The sequence below is a fragment of the Centrocercus urophasianus genome, unplaced genomic scaffold (assembly GCF_019232065.1).
Source record: "Centrocercus urophasianus isolate 14NV4802_14NV808 unplaced genomic scaffold, USGS_Curo_1.0 seq_123, whole genome shotgun sequence".
Classification (NCBI taxonomy): Eukaryota; Metazoa; Chordata; class Aves; order Galliformes; family Phasianidae; genus Centrocercus; species Centrocercus urophasianus.
Genome location: NW_024884398.1, coordinates 1 through 16,224, shown reverse-complemented (window position 1 = coordinate 16,224; position 16,224 = coordinate 1). Strand labels below are relative to the sequence as shown.

The following is a 16,224-nucleotide window of genomic DNA, read 5'->3' as shown; positions in this document are numbered from 1 at the left end:
GGGGGGGGTCCCTGCCCGCTACCCTACCTGCAGGTGTCGGATCAGCCCGCTCCAACGACAGCCCTCCTCGCTGTGGATGCAGCGGATGGCCAAGCTCAGCACTTGGGCTTCCAGCTCAGGGTCGGGGTAGATCTAGAGGTAGGTGGGGGAAGGGGGGGGGGAGGGAGGGGTGAGCGAGCTGTGGGCACAGTGCCCAGGGCCAGAATCCCCCCAGCCAGCACTCCAACAAGCGCCCTTTGTCGGCAGCGGGTTTCCGTTTCCCATTGCGCAGCACAAAGAGCTGTTGATCCACGGCAGCGCCGTGCCAGGCACCAGGCCACAGTGTGGCAAAGAGCCACAGTGGGGCAGGGGGACATCCCTGTTGGGCTCACCTTGGCGTAGTCCAGGGGCAGCTGATCCTCGGGGCACTTAAAGACGCCTTCGCTGCAGGAGAAAGAGAGAGGAGTCGGAGATGAGGGCTGACACATCCATGGAGCCCCCCGGTGTGCCAAATCCAGCCCTCAGGGAGCCCTAATCCTGGCGGCGGCCACTCCATCTGTCGGGGCTGGGAAATGCCCCCGCCAGACACCCCCCCCCCGGGGGCACGGCACCATCTGGAGCCCCTTCACACGCCCCGGGATGGGGCCGGTGGGGCTGCCCCATGAGCTGGGGGCCAACAGCTGGGCGCCAGATGTGCAGCACGGATGCAAGGCCCCATAGGAAGCTGCTCACCAGGAAATGGCCCCGGAGAGGTGGGGCGGAGGGGAACGTGCGTGGAGCAGGGTCCCCAGCATGCTGGGAGCACCCCAGTGGGACAGAGCGATGCCCCCCAATGGGATGAGTGCCACATTTCAAAGTCATCACTGAGACACAGCTGGTGAACACCGCCCCGACGTCACCGTGACCCACAGAGGGATGGCATGGGGTGGGGAATGGGGACAAAGCTGAACGGGTGACCTGGCACAGCTGGCCGGGAGCCACTGTTGTGGCACCTTCGGGCACTGCCCATGGGGATGCGCAGCCAGGACCCTGGTTCTGGTGGCTGGGGACACAAAGTCCCCCCTCCCCCTCATATCAGACCACTCCATGTGCCCTTGGCACGAATGGGGCTGCCAAGATGCAGCAGTGACCAACCCCACGGTGCCACCCGGTACACAGCACTGGATTGGCAGTGCACACAGTGACACCCCCATGGCTGCTCCCCCCTCACCTCCCCCCCCCCCCGCCCCCCCGCCGGGGGCCGGGGGGCGCTGGGGGGCCGGCGCCGCCCCGCCCCGGGCCCCCTTGGGGGGGGGGGGGGCCACGATCCCAAACGGGCCGGGGGTCCGGGCGCAATCCCCGACGCGGCCGCCCCGTTGCTCACGCTCCACCGGGCAGGGAATGTGCTGAGGCAGCGCCGGCGGCACCGTCCTTCCCTCTGACCTTCACGTCGAGAAGGTGCCCCCCCCCAACCGCCCAATCCTCTCCCGGCTGCACCGTGGGGGTCTCCCGCCGTCCGTCCCCGGATCCCCACGGCCGCGGGTGGGAGCGCGGCGCGGCTCAGCCTGGCATCGGCCCCGGGAACGCCCGGTTTCGCAGAAACCACCGTGTCCCCCCCCCCCCCCCGCCCCCCCCCGTGCAAAGGTCGTCGGTGCGGGGCGAGGCTGAACCGGAGGCGGCGGAACGCGGGGAAAGGGCCGCTCCACGCGCGGATCCCCCCCAAACACAGCCGTAAGGTTCGGGGGTTGTGGGATGGGGGGGCCCCACCGCTTCCTTCCTGCGTGGCCCCGGCAGGAAGACGGCGGGCTCGGCCGCCTCCTCCTCCTCCTCCGAGCCCGAAAGAAGCTGTCACGCATGGGGGGCACCCACGAATTCCCCCGTCTCCCTCCAACCCTGCAAACCCCGGCAGCACCCAAAGGCTTCCCTACGTGACGTCGGGGAGGGATGGTTTCAGCGTCGGGGGGGGGGGAGGGGGTAAAGGGGCTCACCTGAGGAACTCCTGCAGGCAGGTGTCACAGAAGCGGTGTCCGCAGGTGGAGACCCGCACGGGTTCCCGCATGGGCTTCCCGCACAGCGGGCACAGCACTCTCCGCCGCGGTCGCTCCAGCAGTTTGTAGTCGTAGCCCGGCATCGCGCACCGCTCCCGGCCCCGCGACGAGCACCGCTCTGCTGCCCGGAGCCGACTCCGCCCCGGGGCGGCGACAACCGCAGCGAAACCGCCCCGAATCCCGCACGACGGGCGGGGAGAGAACGGGGGTCAGGGGCACCGCGTGGGGCTGCGGCCGGGGCTGCCCTGATGGGGGATAGGAGAGGTTGGATGGGATGGGGGAAAACGGGATGGAGGCGAGTGGAGTGGGATGGGGGTGAATGGGGAGGAGTGAGATGGGATTGTATAGGATAGAGTGGGATAGGATGGGGCAAGAGGAGATGGGGTTGGATGGGATGACCTGGGAAGGTTGTATGGCTGTGTGGGATGGGGTGAAATGGAATGGGATGGAGCGGGATAGGATGAGATGGTATGGAATAGAGTGGGGCGGCGTGGGGGGAGATGAGATGGGGTCTTATAGGATGCAGTGGGATAGGAGGAGATAAGAGAGCGGCTAGGGAGAGACAGAATGGGGTGAGGCGGGGTGGGATGCAGAATAAAGGGAGATCTGTCCCAGCCCCCTCCTCGCCCTCTCGGAGCTGAGCAGCATATGGAAACGTTCGCCCCTTTTCCCCAGAGATGAGCAGCACCAGCTGACGGGCTGCCAGCATGCGTTCATCCCTCCCAGCCCCCGCAGGGGCAGCAGCACGGCCACACGTGCTGGCAGATTTCCATTCACACGTGGAGGAGGAGGAGGAGGAGGAGGAAGAGCTCAGCCTCTCCCCCTTGTCGCTCACCCAGCAGACGGTAAAACCCCCACTGGCAGCGCAGGACGGCCTTTGTCCCAGCTGGGTTTGCCCAGAGCCCGAGGCAGGACTCAGAACCACGCTCCATACGGGGCCGTGGGGCTCTGCTCCCCCCGCCAGGCTTTATGAGCTCCGTCTCTTTGAAGTTTTTCCTTTTCTAACCTCGCTTCAAGAGCGCCTCAGCCTAATTAGCCCGGAGCTGACAAAGCCATCCGAAGGCGCTGCGGGTGCCAGCAGGACGGCACCGAGGTGTCAGACCCTGCAAACAAAGATCCCCTCATTTCCCCCTCTCCCCTCGCTCGCCGTGACAGCCGGGCGTTTGCCTCGCACTCTGCTGCCACTCCACCTCCGGGCAGGGCGCTCAGCTTTGTAGAAGCAATTTGTCGCCCATCCCCGGTGACAGGTCCGTCCCCAAACCCGTCTGGGCTTCCTGCAGCAGCATCCCTGTGCCTGGGTTCGCATAAATCAGGGGATGGAAAAGCAACGCTTCCAAAGCTGAGGTGGAAAGGGGTGCTGGGAAAGCTCCCTCCCTGTTTTTGGGGGACTTTTTCCTGCAGAAGAGCATAGGGGGAGAGGCTGGATGGACAGAAGCCGCCCTTCTGCAAAGCCTCGTGGGAACGGGGCCGGGAGCAACAGAGGGGTGCCACAACCAAACGAAATCAGCTGAGGGATCAGCAGGAGGTTTGGGCTGTTTCCTGCTGACAGCAACGGCCCGAGGTCAGCGGGACGTGTAATCTTATCAGGCACGGGAACGAGCAGCCCGTGGATCCTGCCTGCACGCCGCCCTCAGCCTTTTCCCGCAGGAAAACCAGCAGACCTCTCGCTGCTGGGGCTGCACGGAGCAGGGATTCTCAGCCCGGCGCATCGCTGCTCCGTCAGCACGAAGATCCGAGCTCTGCGCGTCGTTTCCTGCGACAAAACGAGGCTCAAGAAGGGAGAAGCCCCGATTCCGAGTTTTCACCAGGAGCGGCTGCAGGGAAACAAAGCAGCCGACGTGAGGAATGCAACCGGCCCATTCGCTGGGGCTGCTGCTGCCTGCGGCACACGGACGTGCCTCTGCTTGTCGTTTCGAGAGCTATTGTTGCTCGGGGCCGGGGGCCTCTTTGTTTCCTTTACCCTTTCGCCAGGCTCGGTCGCAGCCCGCTATTAAATTATTCAAATCATCTCGCCGGGCTCCGCAGCCGAAGCGAAATCCCCAGGGCTGCAGCCCTCGTGGCAAAACCCCGGCCCGGCACAAAGCTGGGCTGCTTCTCCCCTTTCCCCGAGGTGAAAGGTGCCAATAGCTGAGCCGGTGCCACCTCCAGCCCCAGCAGAGCGCTGCGAAGCCGTAAAACAAGCCTTTGCTGTCAGCGCGGCGGTGAAGACGGGGGGCTCAGCCCTGCTTTGGCAGCCGTGGGGCGGCGGTACGTTGATGCCGCCCCATTGACGGGGCAAAAGGGGGCAGGGATTTGTGTCCCAGCCACCTGCCGGCCCCGGGGAGGCTGGAGCAGGAGCCTGCTGGTCTTGGGCTGTATTTGCACGTGGGGGAGCCCCACGAGAGGCTGAACGCAGCACAGCCAAGAGGGATCTGTTTCTGTAGGAGTTGGTGGTGCTCACAGCTCAGCACGGGGAGAAAAGGCGAGAGTTCAGAGGGAATTTCACCCGGCCCTGCAGTTGTCCTGGTCCCCAGGTGGGTCTGGAAGCTGGAACACCTTTCCCTGTAAGCCGGAGCACAAGGCGAGTGCCAAGGGACTGGCAGAGCCTTTGAACACACGTCAGCTTTCTGGGATAGCAGGGTGTAACCACCTGAAAAGGCAGCTCCACCAGAAACAAAGAGGCAGGGAAAAACCCATTCACCCACCCAGCCAGGAGCCAAAGAGGGAGGCCGTGTCTGCAGCCAGGGCTGCACACGCCTTTCCTGGCCGGACAGGACCTGCTCTCTTCCCAGCCAGAGCCTGGGAGGCAGAGAGAGCAGGAGAGCTGCAGAAATTCATTACCTTCCACATGACAGAGGGATCGGTCGGCACCTACCAGAGCTTGACAAGGTTTCCCTCACTGAAGACAGGAAAGGATCACAAAAATAATTAGAGAGATTCCATCTCAGCCAGCTTATGAAAGCACTGACTTTATACACAACGGATTGGCAGCGGCACAAAGATGGATGTGAAAGGCAATGTCAGATCAGAGACAGAAACTCATCAGAAAATGGCCCGGGGCAGATGTTAAAAAATATATATACAGTAAAGGGGTGGGGGGAATAAAAACAAGATAGGAAACGACCCTTCTGGTGATTAAAAAAAGGTAACTCCTGGCTGTGGTACAGTGATATGCCCCCTCCTGCCTGCAGAAAGGATCCCTGGTGGAAACTCATCATCTCCCTGTTGAGATCTGGGTTCAAAAACTTCAATTAGAGGCAAGCGCTCGCTGCGTTTTGCTGCCTTGCACTCGCTGGGCCTGGAGCCAGGCAGCAGCAGGATTTAAGGGGCCTGAGGACAAACATCAGCTGGAGGATGCTCAGCTGGGCTCCTGGGGCTGCAGGAGGCTGTAATTGGAGAGCCCCAGGCAGCACTGGGGGAGCGGCCGTGCTGCACAAGCGAGAGGCTGCTCGCCTGGTGTTAGGCCAGCCGTGCAGGGCAGGACCTTGGAAGAGTGATGAACAGCTCAACAAATGGGCAAAATGCTTGCAGGGGGGATGGGAAAGGACTGGTTTGTCTAATTAGAAAAGAGGTTTGCTCTTAGTCACCCAGCACAGCGCCTGGGGCTGTAACTCCAGACGCTTCTGCAAAGGCTGACAGCTCTCTCAGACAGCGAGCTGTCAGCCTGGGCTTTGTAACCAGAGAGTTTCCACGGGGAAAAACAACCTCTGTGCTCATCACCAGCGGCAGAGGAGAGCCCTTCTGCACCTTCCAACAGCCCAGAGACCCACCGAACACAGGCACTTCAGGGCCACAGCAAACCTCACTGACCCACGAGAGCTGAGAGCTCCCAGTTGTGCAGCAGAATCTGGGGAGTAGGTGCAGCCATAGGAGCCTGCAGCTGTATGGCAAGGCTGGATGCCATCCCTCTCACTGAGGTGGTGACTCTTCCACGGCAGCTGAAACACAAAAGGCAGGAACAGATGAGCAATGCAATCTCTGTCCTGTTGCCCCTGTGGCAGCATCAAAAAACAACCAAACACCACCACAGAGCACAAGCAGGAGGGATTAAAATATCTCGGGGTTTTGCACCGTCCTTCTCCTCTCCAGCTTCTCCCAACTATTCCAGGCCTGTGTTTGCAGTGGGGTTGAGAAAAAGGTGCAGCAGTGGCCCCACGATAAAGAGGGCACCAGTCCAAGCCACTCACAAACAGTGCTTGGCTGCACGGGAGGAAAGTGCCCTGCAGCCCCAAAGGTGGAGCTCAGCTCCCAGTGCCAGCACTCCCTGCCAGCTCCTGGTCGGTGCTCAAAGTGGCAGTAAGACCAAACGTGTCACCAGCCACCAGCTCATGCTCTCTCTGGAGAGGTTTCCAGGCAGACTGAGCTGTGTGGAAGCCCAATATGAGAACTTGGAGCTCTGCTTCTGCAGGGCTGCAGGTGGGAGCTCACAGCCCAGCTGCGGAGCCACTCCAGCAGCAGAAGGGGACTGCAGCCCGCAGCCTTCCTGCAAGAACAAAACACTTTTATTCCCACAACAAACACCCTGCCCCAAGACTCTGCCTTTCCCTGTCCCCTCCGTGGCAGCTCACATCACGTGAGGGCTCAGCAGGGCCGATTTCACTGTGCTGGGGCAGTCAGCCGGGCCTCCTCCCCTGCAGGGCGTAATTAACCTCCTTGAAGTGGGCTGGGACTGGAATCCCACAGCCCAGTGCAGAGGCCATAATCAGACCAACAGAGGAGGAAGAAAGGCCCCCCTCCAGCAGTCTGGGCCAGGCTCCCATCTCACACCCAGGCAACGGAAGGGCAGGTCACGCCATGGGCACGTTTTAACCACGCAAGGATGCTACTTTTGGCCCGAGCAGAGAGGAACCACAAAACCATGGCTATCTTTTCCAAACCACAACGGAGAGCCAGCAGCCAAAATGACGCCTCAAATCTCAGCTTCTATTTCAGCAGCAGCAATTAGAGAGCTGCTCTTTTTGGCTACTCGCTGGACAGTCAGCATCTCAGCTCCCCACCAGCTGCAGTCTGGCCACCCCCCATCGTCTGGTAGCGTGTGAGCCTGCCTCTCTGCTCCCCCAGGGCAGTGGAAGAGGCAGTGTCACAGCCCTGTGTAGCAGAAGGGGAATGTTGATGTGCTTCAAGTTATTTCTGCTCATCTACAGCTCTAGATGGACTAGAATAACACATAGCTTGTGTGCCAGGGTTACTCAGTACAGCATCATCTCCGGCTGGGACCTCACAGCAGGAATCCCAGTAGCAGAGCCCCCTACTCACGCTTTACAGCCAGCAGCGTGTTCCCATGGCAGCAGGCTACAGAGGTCACCACGTATGGATGTGTCTCCTCCAGCTGCACAGGCCGTGGCGTTCCTGTCTCCTCATCCTTCCTGCCCAAACGTCCCCTGGCTCCTTTCCCCCAGGTGCACACCTCACCATCTGCAGAGGGACACAGCTTGCTGCACACACAGCTCCTGCAGCCCTCACCAGGACGCGGGAGCTTCAACCTCACCTGCTCCAATAGCCACAGTGAAGGCATCCCCACAAGCTACCACAGCAACCTTCATGGCCTGGAGCCCCACAACCAGGTGGGGCACACGACTGTTGCGGCAGGAGTTGGTGCCCAGCTGCCCGTGTTGGTTGCTCCCAAAGGTGTAACAGTGGCCAGAAGCTGATGAGAGATGAGAGAAACAACCGTATGTCACCCAAGGATGCACAGAAACCCCTTTGCTCCCTATCACGCTGAGCATCCTGCTCCACAGTGCTCCAAAACTGTGAGCAGGGTGTACTGAGCCTCTCTCAGCTCTTTACCTACAGCAAAGGGAAGCAGGAGGAGGAGGGAGAAAATGCAGTCCCTTCTCAGGGATCTGGGCACACACCTGTGACTGCAGCTGAGTGTGCTGTGCCGATATCAGCACACACAACTGGCTCTTGGTTCAAGGGGGCTGACTGGGCACACGTGAACACGGTGGCCTCCTCTACCTGCTCCTCTGGGGAAGGTTCCTCTGCTGAGCTGATCCGATCTAGGCCCAGCTTGTTACACCTGCAAAGAAAAAAGCATGGCTCAGAACTGGCTGAATCCAACATCAAATCCTGCCTTAGCAAAGCTACACCCCCAGCAACGAGCAGGATCTCACAGAAATGTCTTCTAGAGACTCTCACTCCTGCTTCAGTGACAGACACAGGAGGGGTCTGGGGAAGCTGCAGGCAGGCTCTGAGCTCTCACAGATCCTCATTTCCCCTACCTGTTGCTCCCACAAGCAAGAATCTGGTTCTTCACTGTGAGGACCATGGAGGAATCGATGCCGCAGATCACCCTCTGTGCCTCATGCTCTGCTGGGACTGCTACCTGCTGGGGGGAGTTATGGCACTCCAGGGTACCCAGCCCAAGCCGACCTGGCAGGAAAAACACAAAGCTGTCTCCAAGAACTCATTCTGGGACCTGCCACCACGAAAGGCAGCAAAACCCAAAGCGCAGGGACCTGATCTGCACTGAAGTGGCAGGGACCCACCGAGCCTGGCACATCTGGAGAGAGTCACAGGCAAGTAGGGCCAGCAAGAAGCATGGAAACAGGTGATGGAAAGCATTAGCCCTGTTCTGCTAAGCAGACATCTCTTACCATTATCCCCTCTGCCCCAGGCAAACACCTCCCGTTCATTGGAAACTGCCAGGACGTGAGATGCACCACAGGCCACCTGCACCATCTCGTAGCCCAGCAGGGCCTCCACAATCTTGGGCTGGCAGGGGAAGAGCAGCAGCCGTTAGCCGAGACCTCCCAGCCCGCCTGCCTGCTCCCATCCCTCCCACCCTGCCCCCCCCAGCGCAGCACAACACTGGCAGCATCCCAGTTTTCATCCAACACAAACACCAGAGAATTTTTTGTTCTGAACAGTCTTCAAAGGGTTGGGTTTTTTTTTTTAAAGACTCTACGTGCACGCAGCACAAAAGATAATGCAAACATCTCTAGGGTGGAAGAAAGCAGCCAGCACCATGGTATGGAGAGCTGAAGGGTTGGGATTTGCCCCCCTGCCCATTGGGGGAGTGCCAGGGGCGGTTAACGCACGCTCTGAGCAGGCAGGGGCTTGGTGCAGGATGCATTTGGCTCCTCTCACGCAGAGGAGCTGTGAGCCACCAGCTACACATTCGTTAGGGTGTGGCCACGCTGTGCCCAGCCCCTGCTGTGACCTGCTGTTAAATCTGACACCTCGCCACATCGAGCCTCAATCTCATTATGTGCTTCAAGTGAAAAGCGCCGTTTGCTGGGACTTGGCTGCAACTCCCAGTTGGTGTCCCCCAGCATTAAACACTGAGCTGCTCTGGACAGTGCAGGCACAAATGAGCCAGCTGACCACAGAAACAAATGGCACCAGTCCCTAGGCTTCAGCTGGCAGCCATTGGCTGCTGTCACATCCGAGGGCAGGAGAGGAAGAAGCTGGAAAGGAGCAACGGGCTCTCAGCCCTGCTGCTCCAAGCCAATCGGAAGCACACAGCTCTTCTTTAAATACTGGCTCTTTTGAAAAATAACTTTTCTCAGTGAACCCCGGCAGCTGCAGGCCAAGAGTGAAGCAGGCAGGTGTGTGATTGGAGGCAGGCTCCAAGCTGGGAGCCTGCCAACAGCAACCACAAGGCAGCTCTTGACTTCCCCCACACTCAAAGGGATCATTGTGTGTGTGGGGGGGGGAGAGAGAGAAAGAGAGAGGCAGGTTGGGCCTTTTAAAACCTGCAGTGATAGGGAGAGAAGGGGGAGGGGGGTCGGATGCCAGAGCACGCCTGGGATGCACACCCTGGAGCTGGGACGAGCTGCCTCACGTGGCGGTTAAAGCACAATCCATCCTGACTCTGGGGGAGCAGCAGGCCCAGCACCCTCACAACAAACCTGGCTGACATCCGTGAAGTTTCCGTGCCCTAAACAGCCGTTACTGCCACTGCCAAAAGTCATGATGATCCCCCTGTCTGGAAAGGCAGAAAGAAGTCGTGTTACTGGCACACGTGACGCCCCACGAGGCACACACACAGCCCACAGGGCTGGCCATGGATCCCAGGACAGGCTCTGCCTGGCCCCACTGTGACTCATAACTTGCTGGGGGGCCCCCCAAGGCCTTCAACAAACTTCCAGAGAGCAGCAGCCTCGATGCACCACAACGCCTCACCAAACAAACATCAGTTGATAACAGGAAAGGCCTGTGATAACATTATGGCAGCTGTGTACGCAGGAGCTGCAAACTCCACAGTCTGTCAAGGTGCTCAATACATGGGGTGCTCAGCAAGCAGCCGTCCAGCAGAGCAGCGGCAGGAAATGCCATGCAGAGGAAGGACAAACAGACACCTATGAAGTCTGCCATCTGCATATCTGTCATTTACTGCCCCGACCTCCAGCAGAAGGGCAAACAGGGCTCCCAAAGGACCCCTGGGAGGGCTTTGCTCTCCAAGCACAGCCTTGGGCTTGTGTACGTACTCTGCTCCCAGCCAGCTTCTGGCCCGCTCTTCAAGGGCTTCAGACCCTGCCTTCCTGCAGCAGAGGCTGCAGGAGCTCATAGGCACCCATTCATGCTGCCTTCTTGCTGCAGTGCCAGTCACCATTAATCACTGTTCATGTCACACAGAGTATGTGACAGAGAAAGTTTGAGTCTCCCAAACGTTCCTTGCACTGCAGGCCCCACTGTGCAAGCCAGTTCTGGCTTCAAGTGACACCACTGCTAGCAGGACAAGAGACAGAAGGTGTCTGTCTATGCCTTGCCCACACCAGACTGACCTTTGTGACCCAGCTGAGCAGCATGGCATCATGCCTGCAAGCCACAGAGGTCTTCACTTCATCTCAGCCCAGTGCATCTCTCAGGTTCCTCTTTGAACAGATATCCCAGGCTGTCACACTGGGACACTTCCACAACTTCCCAAGGCAGCAGCTCACCTGTGAGGCAGGCAGTGAAGAGATCCCCGCAGGACACATGTTTGATGGTCACACCAGACTGGCCCTCCAGAAAGCGGGACACAAACTGAGGCTGCAGCTGCTCAGTGGCTCCTGGCAGAGAAGGGCCTCCTGCAGCACCCATCGGGGGAGCCTGGAGGAGAGAAACAGACCAGCTCCTGTGCCTCGGTGCAGCAAGGGCCGCGTGTGAGAACTAAGATAAACACCTTCCCACAGCTGCCTGTCCCACGTCCCCCATTACTCACCTCCCACATGATGAGCCTCCCCGATTTGGTGACCCCAGCCTTCTGTGTCCTGCCAGCAGACACCTGCACCACTTCGGTGTTCAGCATGGGCAGACGGAGCGGGGTGGTGATCCCACTGCCCCACGTGTAGATGGACGACAGGGGAGGAGGGATGCCTGTCCTGGCTGAGCCACCTCGAACACCTGTGGGTCAAACAGGAATCAGAGCAGATTGCTAACTGTCCTCCCACAGAAAGATAAAGCCACCATCCTGCTGGGTGCCAGCGCAGCTGCTGGGCTGCCAGCAGGGCCAGGCCAGCTCAGAGCACAGGTCCAAGGCTGGCACAAGACTGCTGGGGAGCTCAGTGCCAGGGCTGAAGGAACAGCCCCTTGTGTTTTATCCCAGAGCTGAGGGGAGCAGCATTACAACAACTCTAGCTAATTGTTAACCGATGCCAGCTGCACTGCCCTGCTCAGAGAGGTTCTCCCTTGGCACCCTCCTCAGCTCGTTCCCAGCCTTTACAGTAGAAACTGCAGAAACTTGATTCAAAGGGTCAAAACCTTAAAGAAGCAGCTGGAGAAAGACTGCTGTTTGGTCCCCGGATCTGAGGTCCCTGGGGGCTCCTCCAGTGCTCATGGAAGGCAATATTTCTCAACTTCTTCTCTCCAAACACCTCTCCAACTCCCTGTCATCCAACGGAGAGGGTACTTCCAAATGGGAGTTGTGTTGAAGGCCCTGTGTCAGCACTCACCCCTGGGCCTGGCACTGCTCACTCGTCCCCCCGTCCGGCTGTGTGTCACTGTTTGCACTGGAGCCAAGGGCTTTTCAGGCCTGCCAAACCAAAATCCAGTCCTTACTGTCAGCTCGGCCCAGAGGTCCTGCAGAGCCCTGTATTGCAGAACCAGGCAGAGCTACAGCAAAGCCACAGCTGACCAACTTACAGAACTGCCTTTGGCAGGTGATTTAAACCACCTGAGAAAGGGAAGTTGGTGTCAATTTTCTTCCCCCTGAGCTCACAACTCTCCTTTTGCAGCTTACTGCTGCCCACACCTGCTGCAGCCACAAGCCACAGGGCCAGGCTCAGCTTGCAGCAGCTGCACATTTGGTAACCCAGCATAGGGTCAGCACTCTATTTGGAGTTTACAGCATAGACAGTGAGCTGGTCTGACGTGTTGTGAGCCGTGGCAGTCCCTCCCAAGGGAGACAAGTGTGGCAGTATCACTTGCCTTCTCATTTTAACACTTCCTACATCGGTGTAGAGGTTCAGAAGGGGGCGAATGCAGATGGACTGGGCCATAATCTCATTCAGCTGAGGCCGCTTGGAAGGATCCAGGTTCAGCATACTAAGGATGAGCTGGCGCAGGTCAGGGCTGTATCTATCTGATATTGGGGCAAACGTCCCGCTCATGATCTTCAATACTAAGGCAGGAAGATTCTGAACAGAAAACAAAAGAGAGAGATACAATGGCTGGGAAATCAGAAGCAAGACCAAGGGGCAAGATGTCTTCAGTGCTGCCCTCTGCCTTCACACCTTCAGGCTCAGAGAGGAGTGATCCAAGCACGTATTTTCGCCTCTGAAAGAGACCACAGTTCTCTGCACTACATGTAAACTCTGTCTTGTCTTACCGCAGCTTCAAAAGCCCTCTTGAGGCTGGTAAGTTCATAGAGCACACAGCCCAAAGCCCAGATATCACTCTTCTGGTTGTAAGGCTTCCCTTCACAGAGCTCTGGGGAGATGTAGCACGGAGTTCCCACAACCTAGATGAGACAGATAAATCTACCATGAAGCCGTGAAAGGTAAGAAGGAGGAAGGAGGAAGGCTCAGTTTACAGCCCGGAGCACAACCAACCAAAGCTTAGGGGAGCTGTGTGTTTGTGTGGCTGACAGTCTCAGTAAAAACCACGATGATTTGCCTTTCTGGAGGCCTTGGTAACAAAGCAGCACCGTGTCATACAGATGCAGCCTACTGAGAGTAGGCCACTTCCAACCTTGCTGCCCACAGCTGCTTTCCAGAGACTTTCATGGAGCCAAGACCAGTGTTTCCAGCCTGCTGCCATGGTGGTAAGTAGCTCCCCTGCAAAGCTGGGCCACCCACCGTGTAGGCTTTACTCTTGCTGCTCAAGATTTTGGAAATGCCAAAGTCTCCAATCTTGACAATCATGCGATGCTTGTCCAAGAGGATGTTCTGAGTCTTCAGGTCACGGTGCAGGATCTGCTTGGTGTGCACGTGGTGAAGAGCCAGGAGGATCTGCACGAAGAAGTGTAGGATGGTGTCCTCATCCAGCAAGGAGTTGCAGCGTTTATGAATAAACTCTGCCAGCGTGCCTCCTGCAAAGAACAACAAAGGGATATCAGCAAGGGTGGCTGCACAGGGCAGCACGATCTCAGCCTCAAAATAAAGGGATTTAGCTGCAGCATCTTAACAAGACAAGTGCATGGGAAAGAGCATGTCACGGTGGGACACAAAGCACGTCCTCCAGTGCTCCTGAGACTATGCAGAGAACAATGGCAGCACAGTTGGTGGGACGAAGGCACAGGGAGAAAGAAGTTGCTGTTGACATATTGTCAAAGGCAGCAGGAAAAAGGAACGCTAAAATTACAGGTCCTGGAGCCCTGTCAGGACACAAACCTTGATGGCAGAACAAGATAAGCCTGTTCTGCAGAACAGAATTCTTGCAGTCCGAGAGGCCACGTGGCACTGAGAGGCCCCTGTCGAGAAGGGTAGGTCTAAATGCAGGTCTCCTGTGAAACTTTTAACAAGCCCTCATACAAATCTTACTCTTAAACTCCATAGCAAATCTCATCAGAAATTGCACCTTCCCACGCAGAGCTGTGGGACTGACAGCGTGGCCAAGAGCTGACAAACAAGTGAAACCTAAACCAAGGGTGGATGGTAGCAGGTGTGTCAGAAATCTTTTCATTTCTGTTAGGAGTAGGCACAAGACATAAAACCACAGAATGGCTGAGATTGGTGGGGCCCTCTGGAGATCATCAAGTCCATCCTGCTGCTCAAGCAGGGCCACCTAGAAACAACAGTCCAGACGTCTTTGAGTATCTCCAGGGAAAGAGACTCCATCACCTCTCTGGGTTACCTGCGCCAATGCTCAGCCACTTGGTTCATGGCCAACTTGGTGCCCAGCAGGACCCATGGAAGCTTTTCTGCAAAAAAAAATATGATGGCCACATCTGCTCAAGAAAGCCTTATTTTGAATCTCTGAGGACCCAGAGCGCAACATGGAGCCAAAGCAGCCTGATCCATGAGGAGATGAATGCCTGGCATCCCCTGGACCTGCTGAGGAGACACTGCCAGGCGTGAGGGTGCATGGGGCCCACCTGGAGCATACTCCATAGCAATCATGAGAGCCTTGTCCTCCAGGAAGTTCTCATAGTACTCGATGACGTTGGGGTGGCTGAGCAGCTTGAGGACCTGGCACTCGTTCTGCGCCGCCAGCCGCTCATCCTTGCTCATCTGCTCCACAGGGATCTGCTTCAGGATGACCAGCTTCTGGTCGGCCTTGCGCAGACACAGGTGCACGATGCTGCAGGGACAGGGCCTCAGCAGGGAGAGACGGGGCCTGGCCACCAGCCCTGGGTGACGAATAGCCCCCGTCTCCCCATGTCACTATGGTAACAGGGCCTGTTACCATCCCAGAGTAGGGTATGATACACCCCCCCAACCCCCCCGTCACCACGGCAACAGCCAAGGCCAGGCCCCCACCCCAGGGTGCCACACAGCGGCTGACCCTCGCGTTGCCACGGCAACAAGGCCCAGGCACCCCCGTCGCCATGGTAACAGGGCCTGCGCCTCTTACTCGGGGGTGCCACAGGCCCGGCTCTGCTCCCCCCCCCCCCCCCCCTATTAGCAGGCCCCCCCCCATCCGCCAGGCCCGGTGCTCTCTGGGGCCGCCCTCACCCGAAGGCCCCTCTCCCCACCACCCGGATCCGCTCGTATTTCTCCATCGCTCCCCCTTCTAGGCCCAGGCTCCTCCCGTCTCCATGGAGACGCTTCCGGGTTCCGCTAAGGTGGCCGCGAGAGGACAAAACACTGATTCCGCGTCCGCCTCCTTCTCCCCAGTGTTTTGCAGGTCTGCGGGAGCCGCGGCCCCTCTTCAGCCCCACCTTAATGGCGAGGGGAGTTAATCTGTAACCCGCAGCCCTGCGATGAACGCAGCGAGCGAGCTGCGGGGGCCACGGCCGGAGCTAGGAGCTAGGAGCGGGATACCACGGCTGTGTGCGGACAGCAGGGGGGGCTCACACCGGGGCTCTCGGTTCAGCGCTTTGGCTGTGAGCAGGAGCGAGGCCCAAGCCCTGGCTCCGTTCCCAGCTTCTCCCCACATTCCTGGGATGACTGGGGACAATGGGAGGCGGGCGCTGCCCTGGGGGGCCTCCCCGAGGCCGAGACTCCGCGCGGGGTCAGCCACGAACGGGAGGGGGTGGGCGCAGCGCCCTCAGCTCTGTACCCGCAGCGAAGCACGGCCGGGCAGCCCCGAGAATGGGGCAGCCGCATGGGGGGCGGCTGCTCCAGGGCGGGGGACGGGGACAGCACTGTCACCCCCGGGCCGTGCCACGGGGCCATGCTGCCACCTAGCGACACCGAGCTCTGCTCGTGGGGGGCACCCAGGGCATGCACACCGCGCCCGGGACACGAGCAGGGCCCACGCCAGCTGCACGTCGCACGCCTGCAGTCAGCATCCCAGTCTGACACGTGGTGTGGGTGTGTGCAACGCTCAGCGTGGACGTGCAACGCCCAGCGCATACACACAGGTGTGTAACGCCCACCACAAACCACGCAATAGCGCTCCATACGTCCACGAGCAATGCACGCATCCACAGCATGCACGCACGCTTTAAAACCCCACGTGCAATGCCCGGTTTGCACGCACACTCGTGCAATGCCCACACAGACGCCGCAATCAGTTTCAGCATGCACACCTAACGCTTACACACCCTGCGTGCCACCCCTGCCTTGCACACGCGTGTGCTGCACCCACTCGCCCAGATTGCGCGCAATCCCCACGCACATGCGCAGAGCTGCCGATGGGCGTGTCCGCAGGCGAAGCCCCGCCTCTCTTTCTCGTGGCCCCGCCCCTTGGCAGCCCCGCCCCGCGCCCC

At 59.0% G+C, this 16,224-nt stretch overlaps 2 protein-coding genes across 3 annotated transcripts; both read right to left on the bottom strand.

Annotated features, from left to right (window-relative positions):
• Positions 1 to 17: 17 nt before the first annotated feature.
• Positions 18 to 2,124, bottom strand: LOC122156487 (TNF receptor-associated factor 4-like). Its single transcript, XM_042811237.1, has 3 exons — positions 1,947 to 2,124; positions 372 to 423; positions 18 to 132 (listed from the first exon to the last, which is right to left on the bottom strand). Exons 1-3 carry the CDS (start codon positions 2,087 to 2,089, stop codon positions 19 to 21), a joined length of 309 nt encoding a protein of 102 aa, XP_042667171.1. The 5' UTR covers positions 2,090 to 2,124; the 3' UTR covers position 18.
• Positions 2,125 to 4,938: 2,814 nt separating this feature from the next.
• NEK8 (NIMA related kinase 8) lies at positions 4,939 to 15,089 on the bottom strand. Of its 2 annotated transcripts, none has more exons than XM_042811235.1 (15): positions 15,026 to 15,089; positions 14,446 to 14,651; positions 13,208 to 13,440; positions 12,739 to 12,870; positions 12,339 to 12,547; positions 11,864 to 11,943; positions 11,134 to 11,315; positions 10,871 to 11,021; positions 9,839 to 9,915; positions 8,582 to 8,699; positions 8,207 to 8,357; positions 7,841 to 8,004; positions 7,474 to 7,632; positions 7,242 to 7,400; positions 4,939 to 5,923 (listed from the first exon to the last, which is right to left on the bottom strand). In XM_042811235.1, the coding sequence occupies exons 1-15, from the start codon at positions 15,070 to 15,072 to the stop codon at positions 5,895 to 5,897; spliced, it is 2,097 nt and encodes a 698-aa protein (XP_042667169.1). In that variant the 5' UTR covers positions 15,073 to 15,089; the 3' UTR covers positions 4,939 to 5,894. The 2 variants fall into 2 exon arrangements, with proteins under 2 accessions (XP_042667169.1, XP_042667170.1); XM_042811236.1 differs by lacking the exon at positions 4,939 to 5,923 and adding an exon at positions 5,957 to 7,073.
• Between the last annotated feature and the right edge of the window lie 1,135 nt (positions 15,090 to 16,224).

Bases quoted from the DNA above. Each gene is read 5' to 3' on its own strand.
- LOC122156487 (XM_042811237.1), bottom strand. From the start codon at position 2,089: ATGCCGGGCTACGACTACAAACTGCTGGAGCGACCGCGGCGGAGAGTG. The intron at 424-1,946 runs GTGAGCCCCTTT...TTTCTCCTGCAG, and splicing joins TGCCTGCAGGAGTTCCTCAG to CGAAGGCGTCTTTAAGTGCC. The intron at 133-371 runs GTGAGCCCAACA...ACCTACCTCTAG, and splicing joins TGCCCCTGGACTACGCCAAG to ATCTACCCCGACCCTGAGCT.
- NEK8 (XM_042811235.1), bottom strand. From the start codon at position 15,072: ATGGAGAAATACGAGCGGATCCGGGTGGTGGGGAGAGGGGCCTTCGG. The intron at 8,005-8,206 runs GTAGGGGAAATG...TTTTCTTTGCAG, and splicing joins CTTGCTTGTGGGAGCAACAG to GTGTAACAAGCTGGGCCTAG. The intron at 5,924-7,241 runs GTGAGTAGGGGG...TTTGTGTTTCAG, and splicing joins CACGCTGCTGGCTGTAAAGC to CTGCCGTGGAAGAGTCACCA.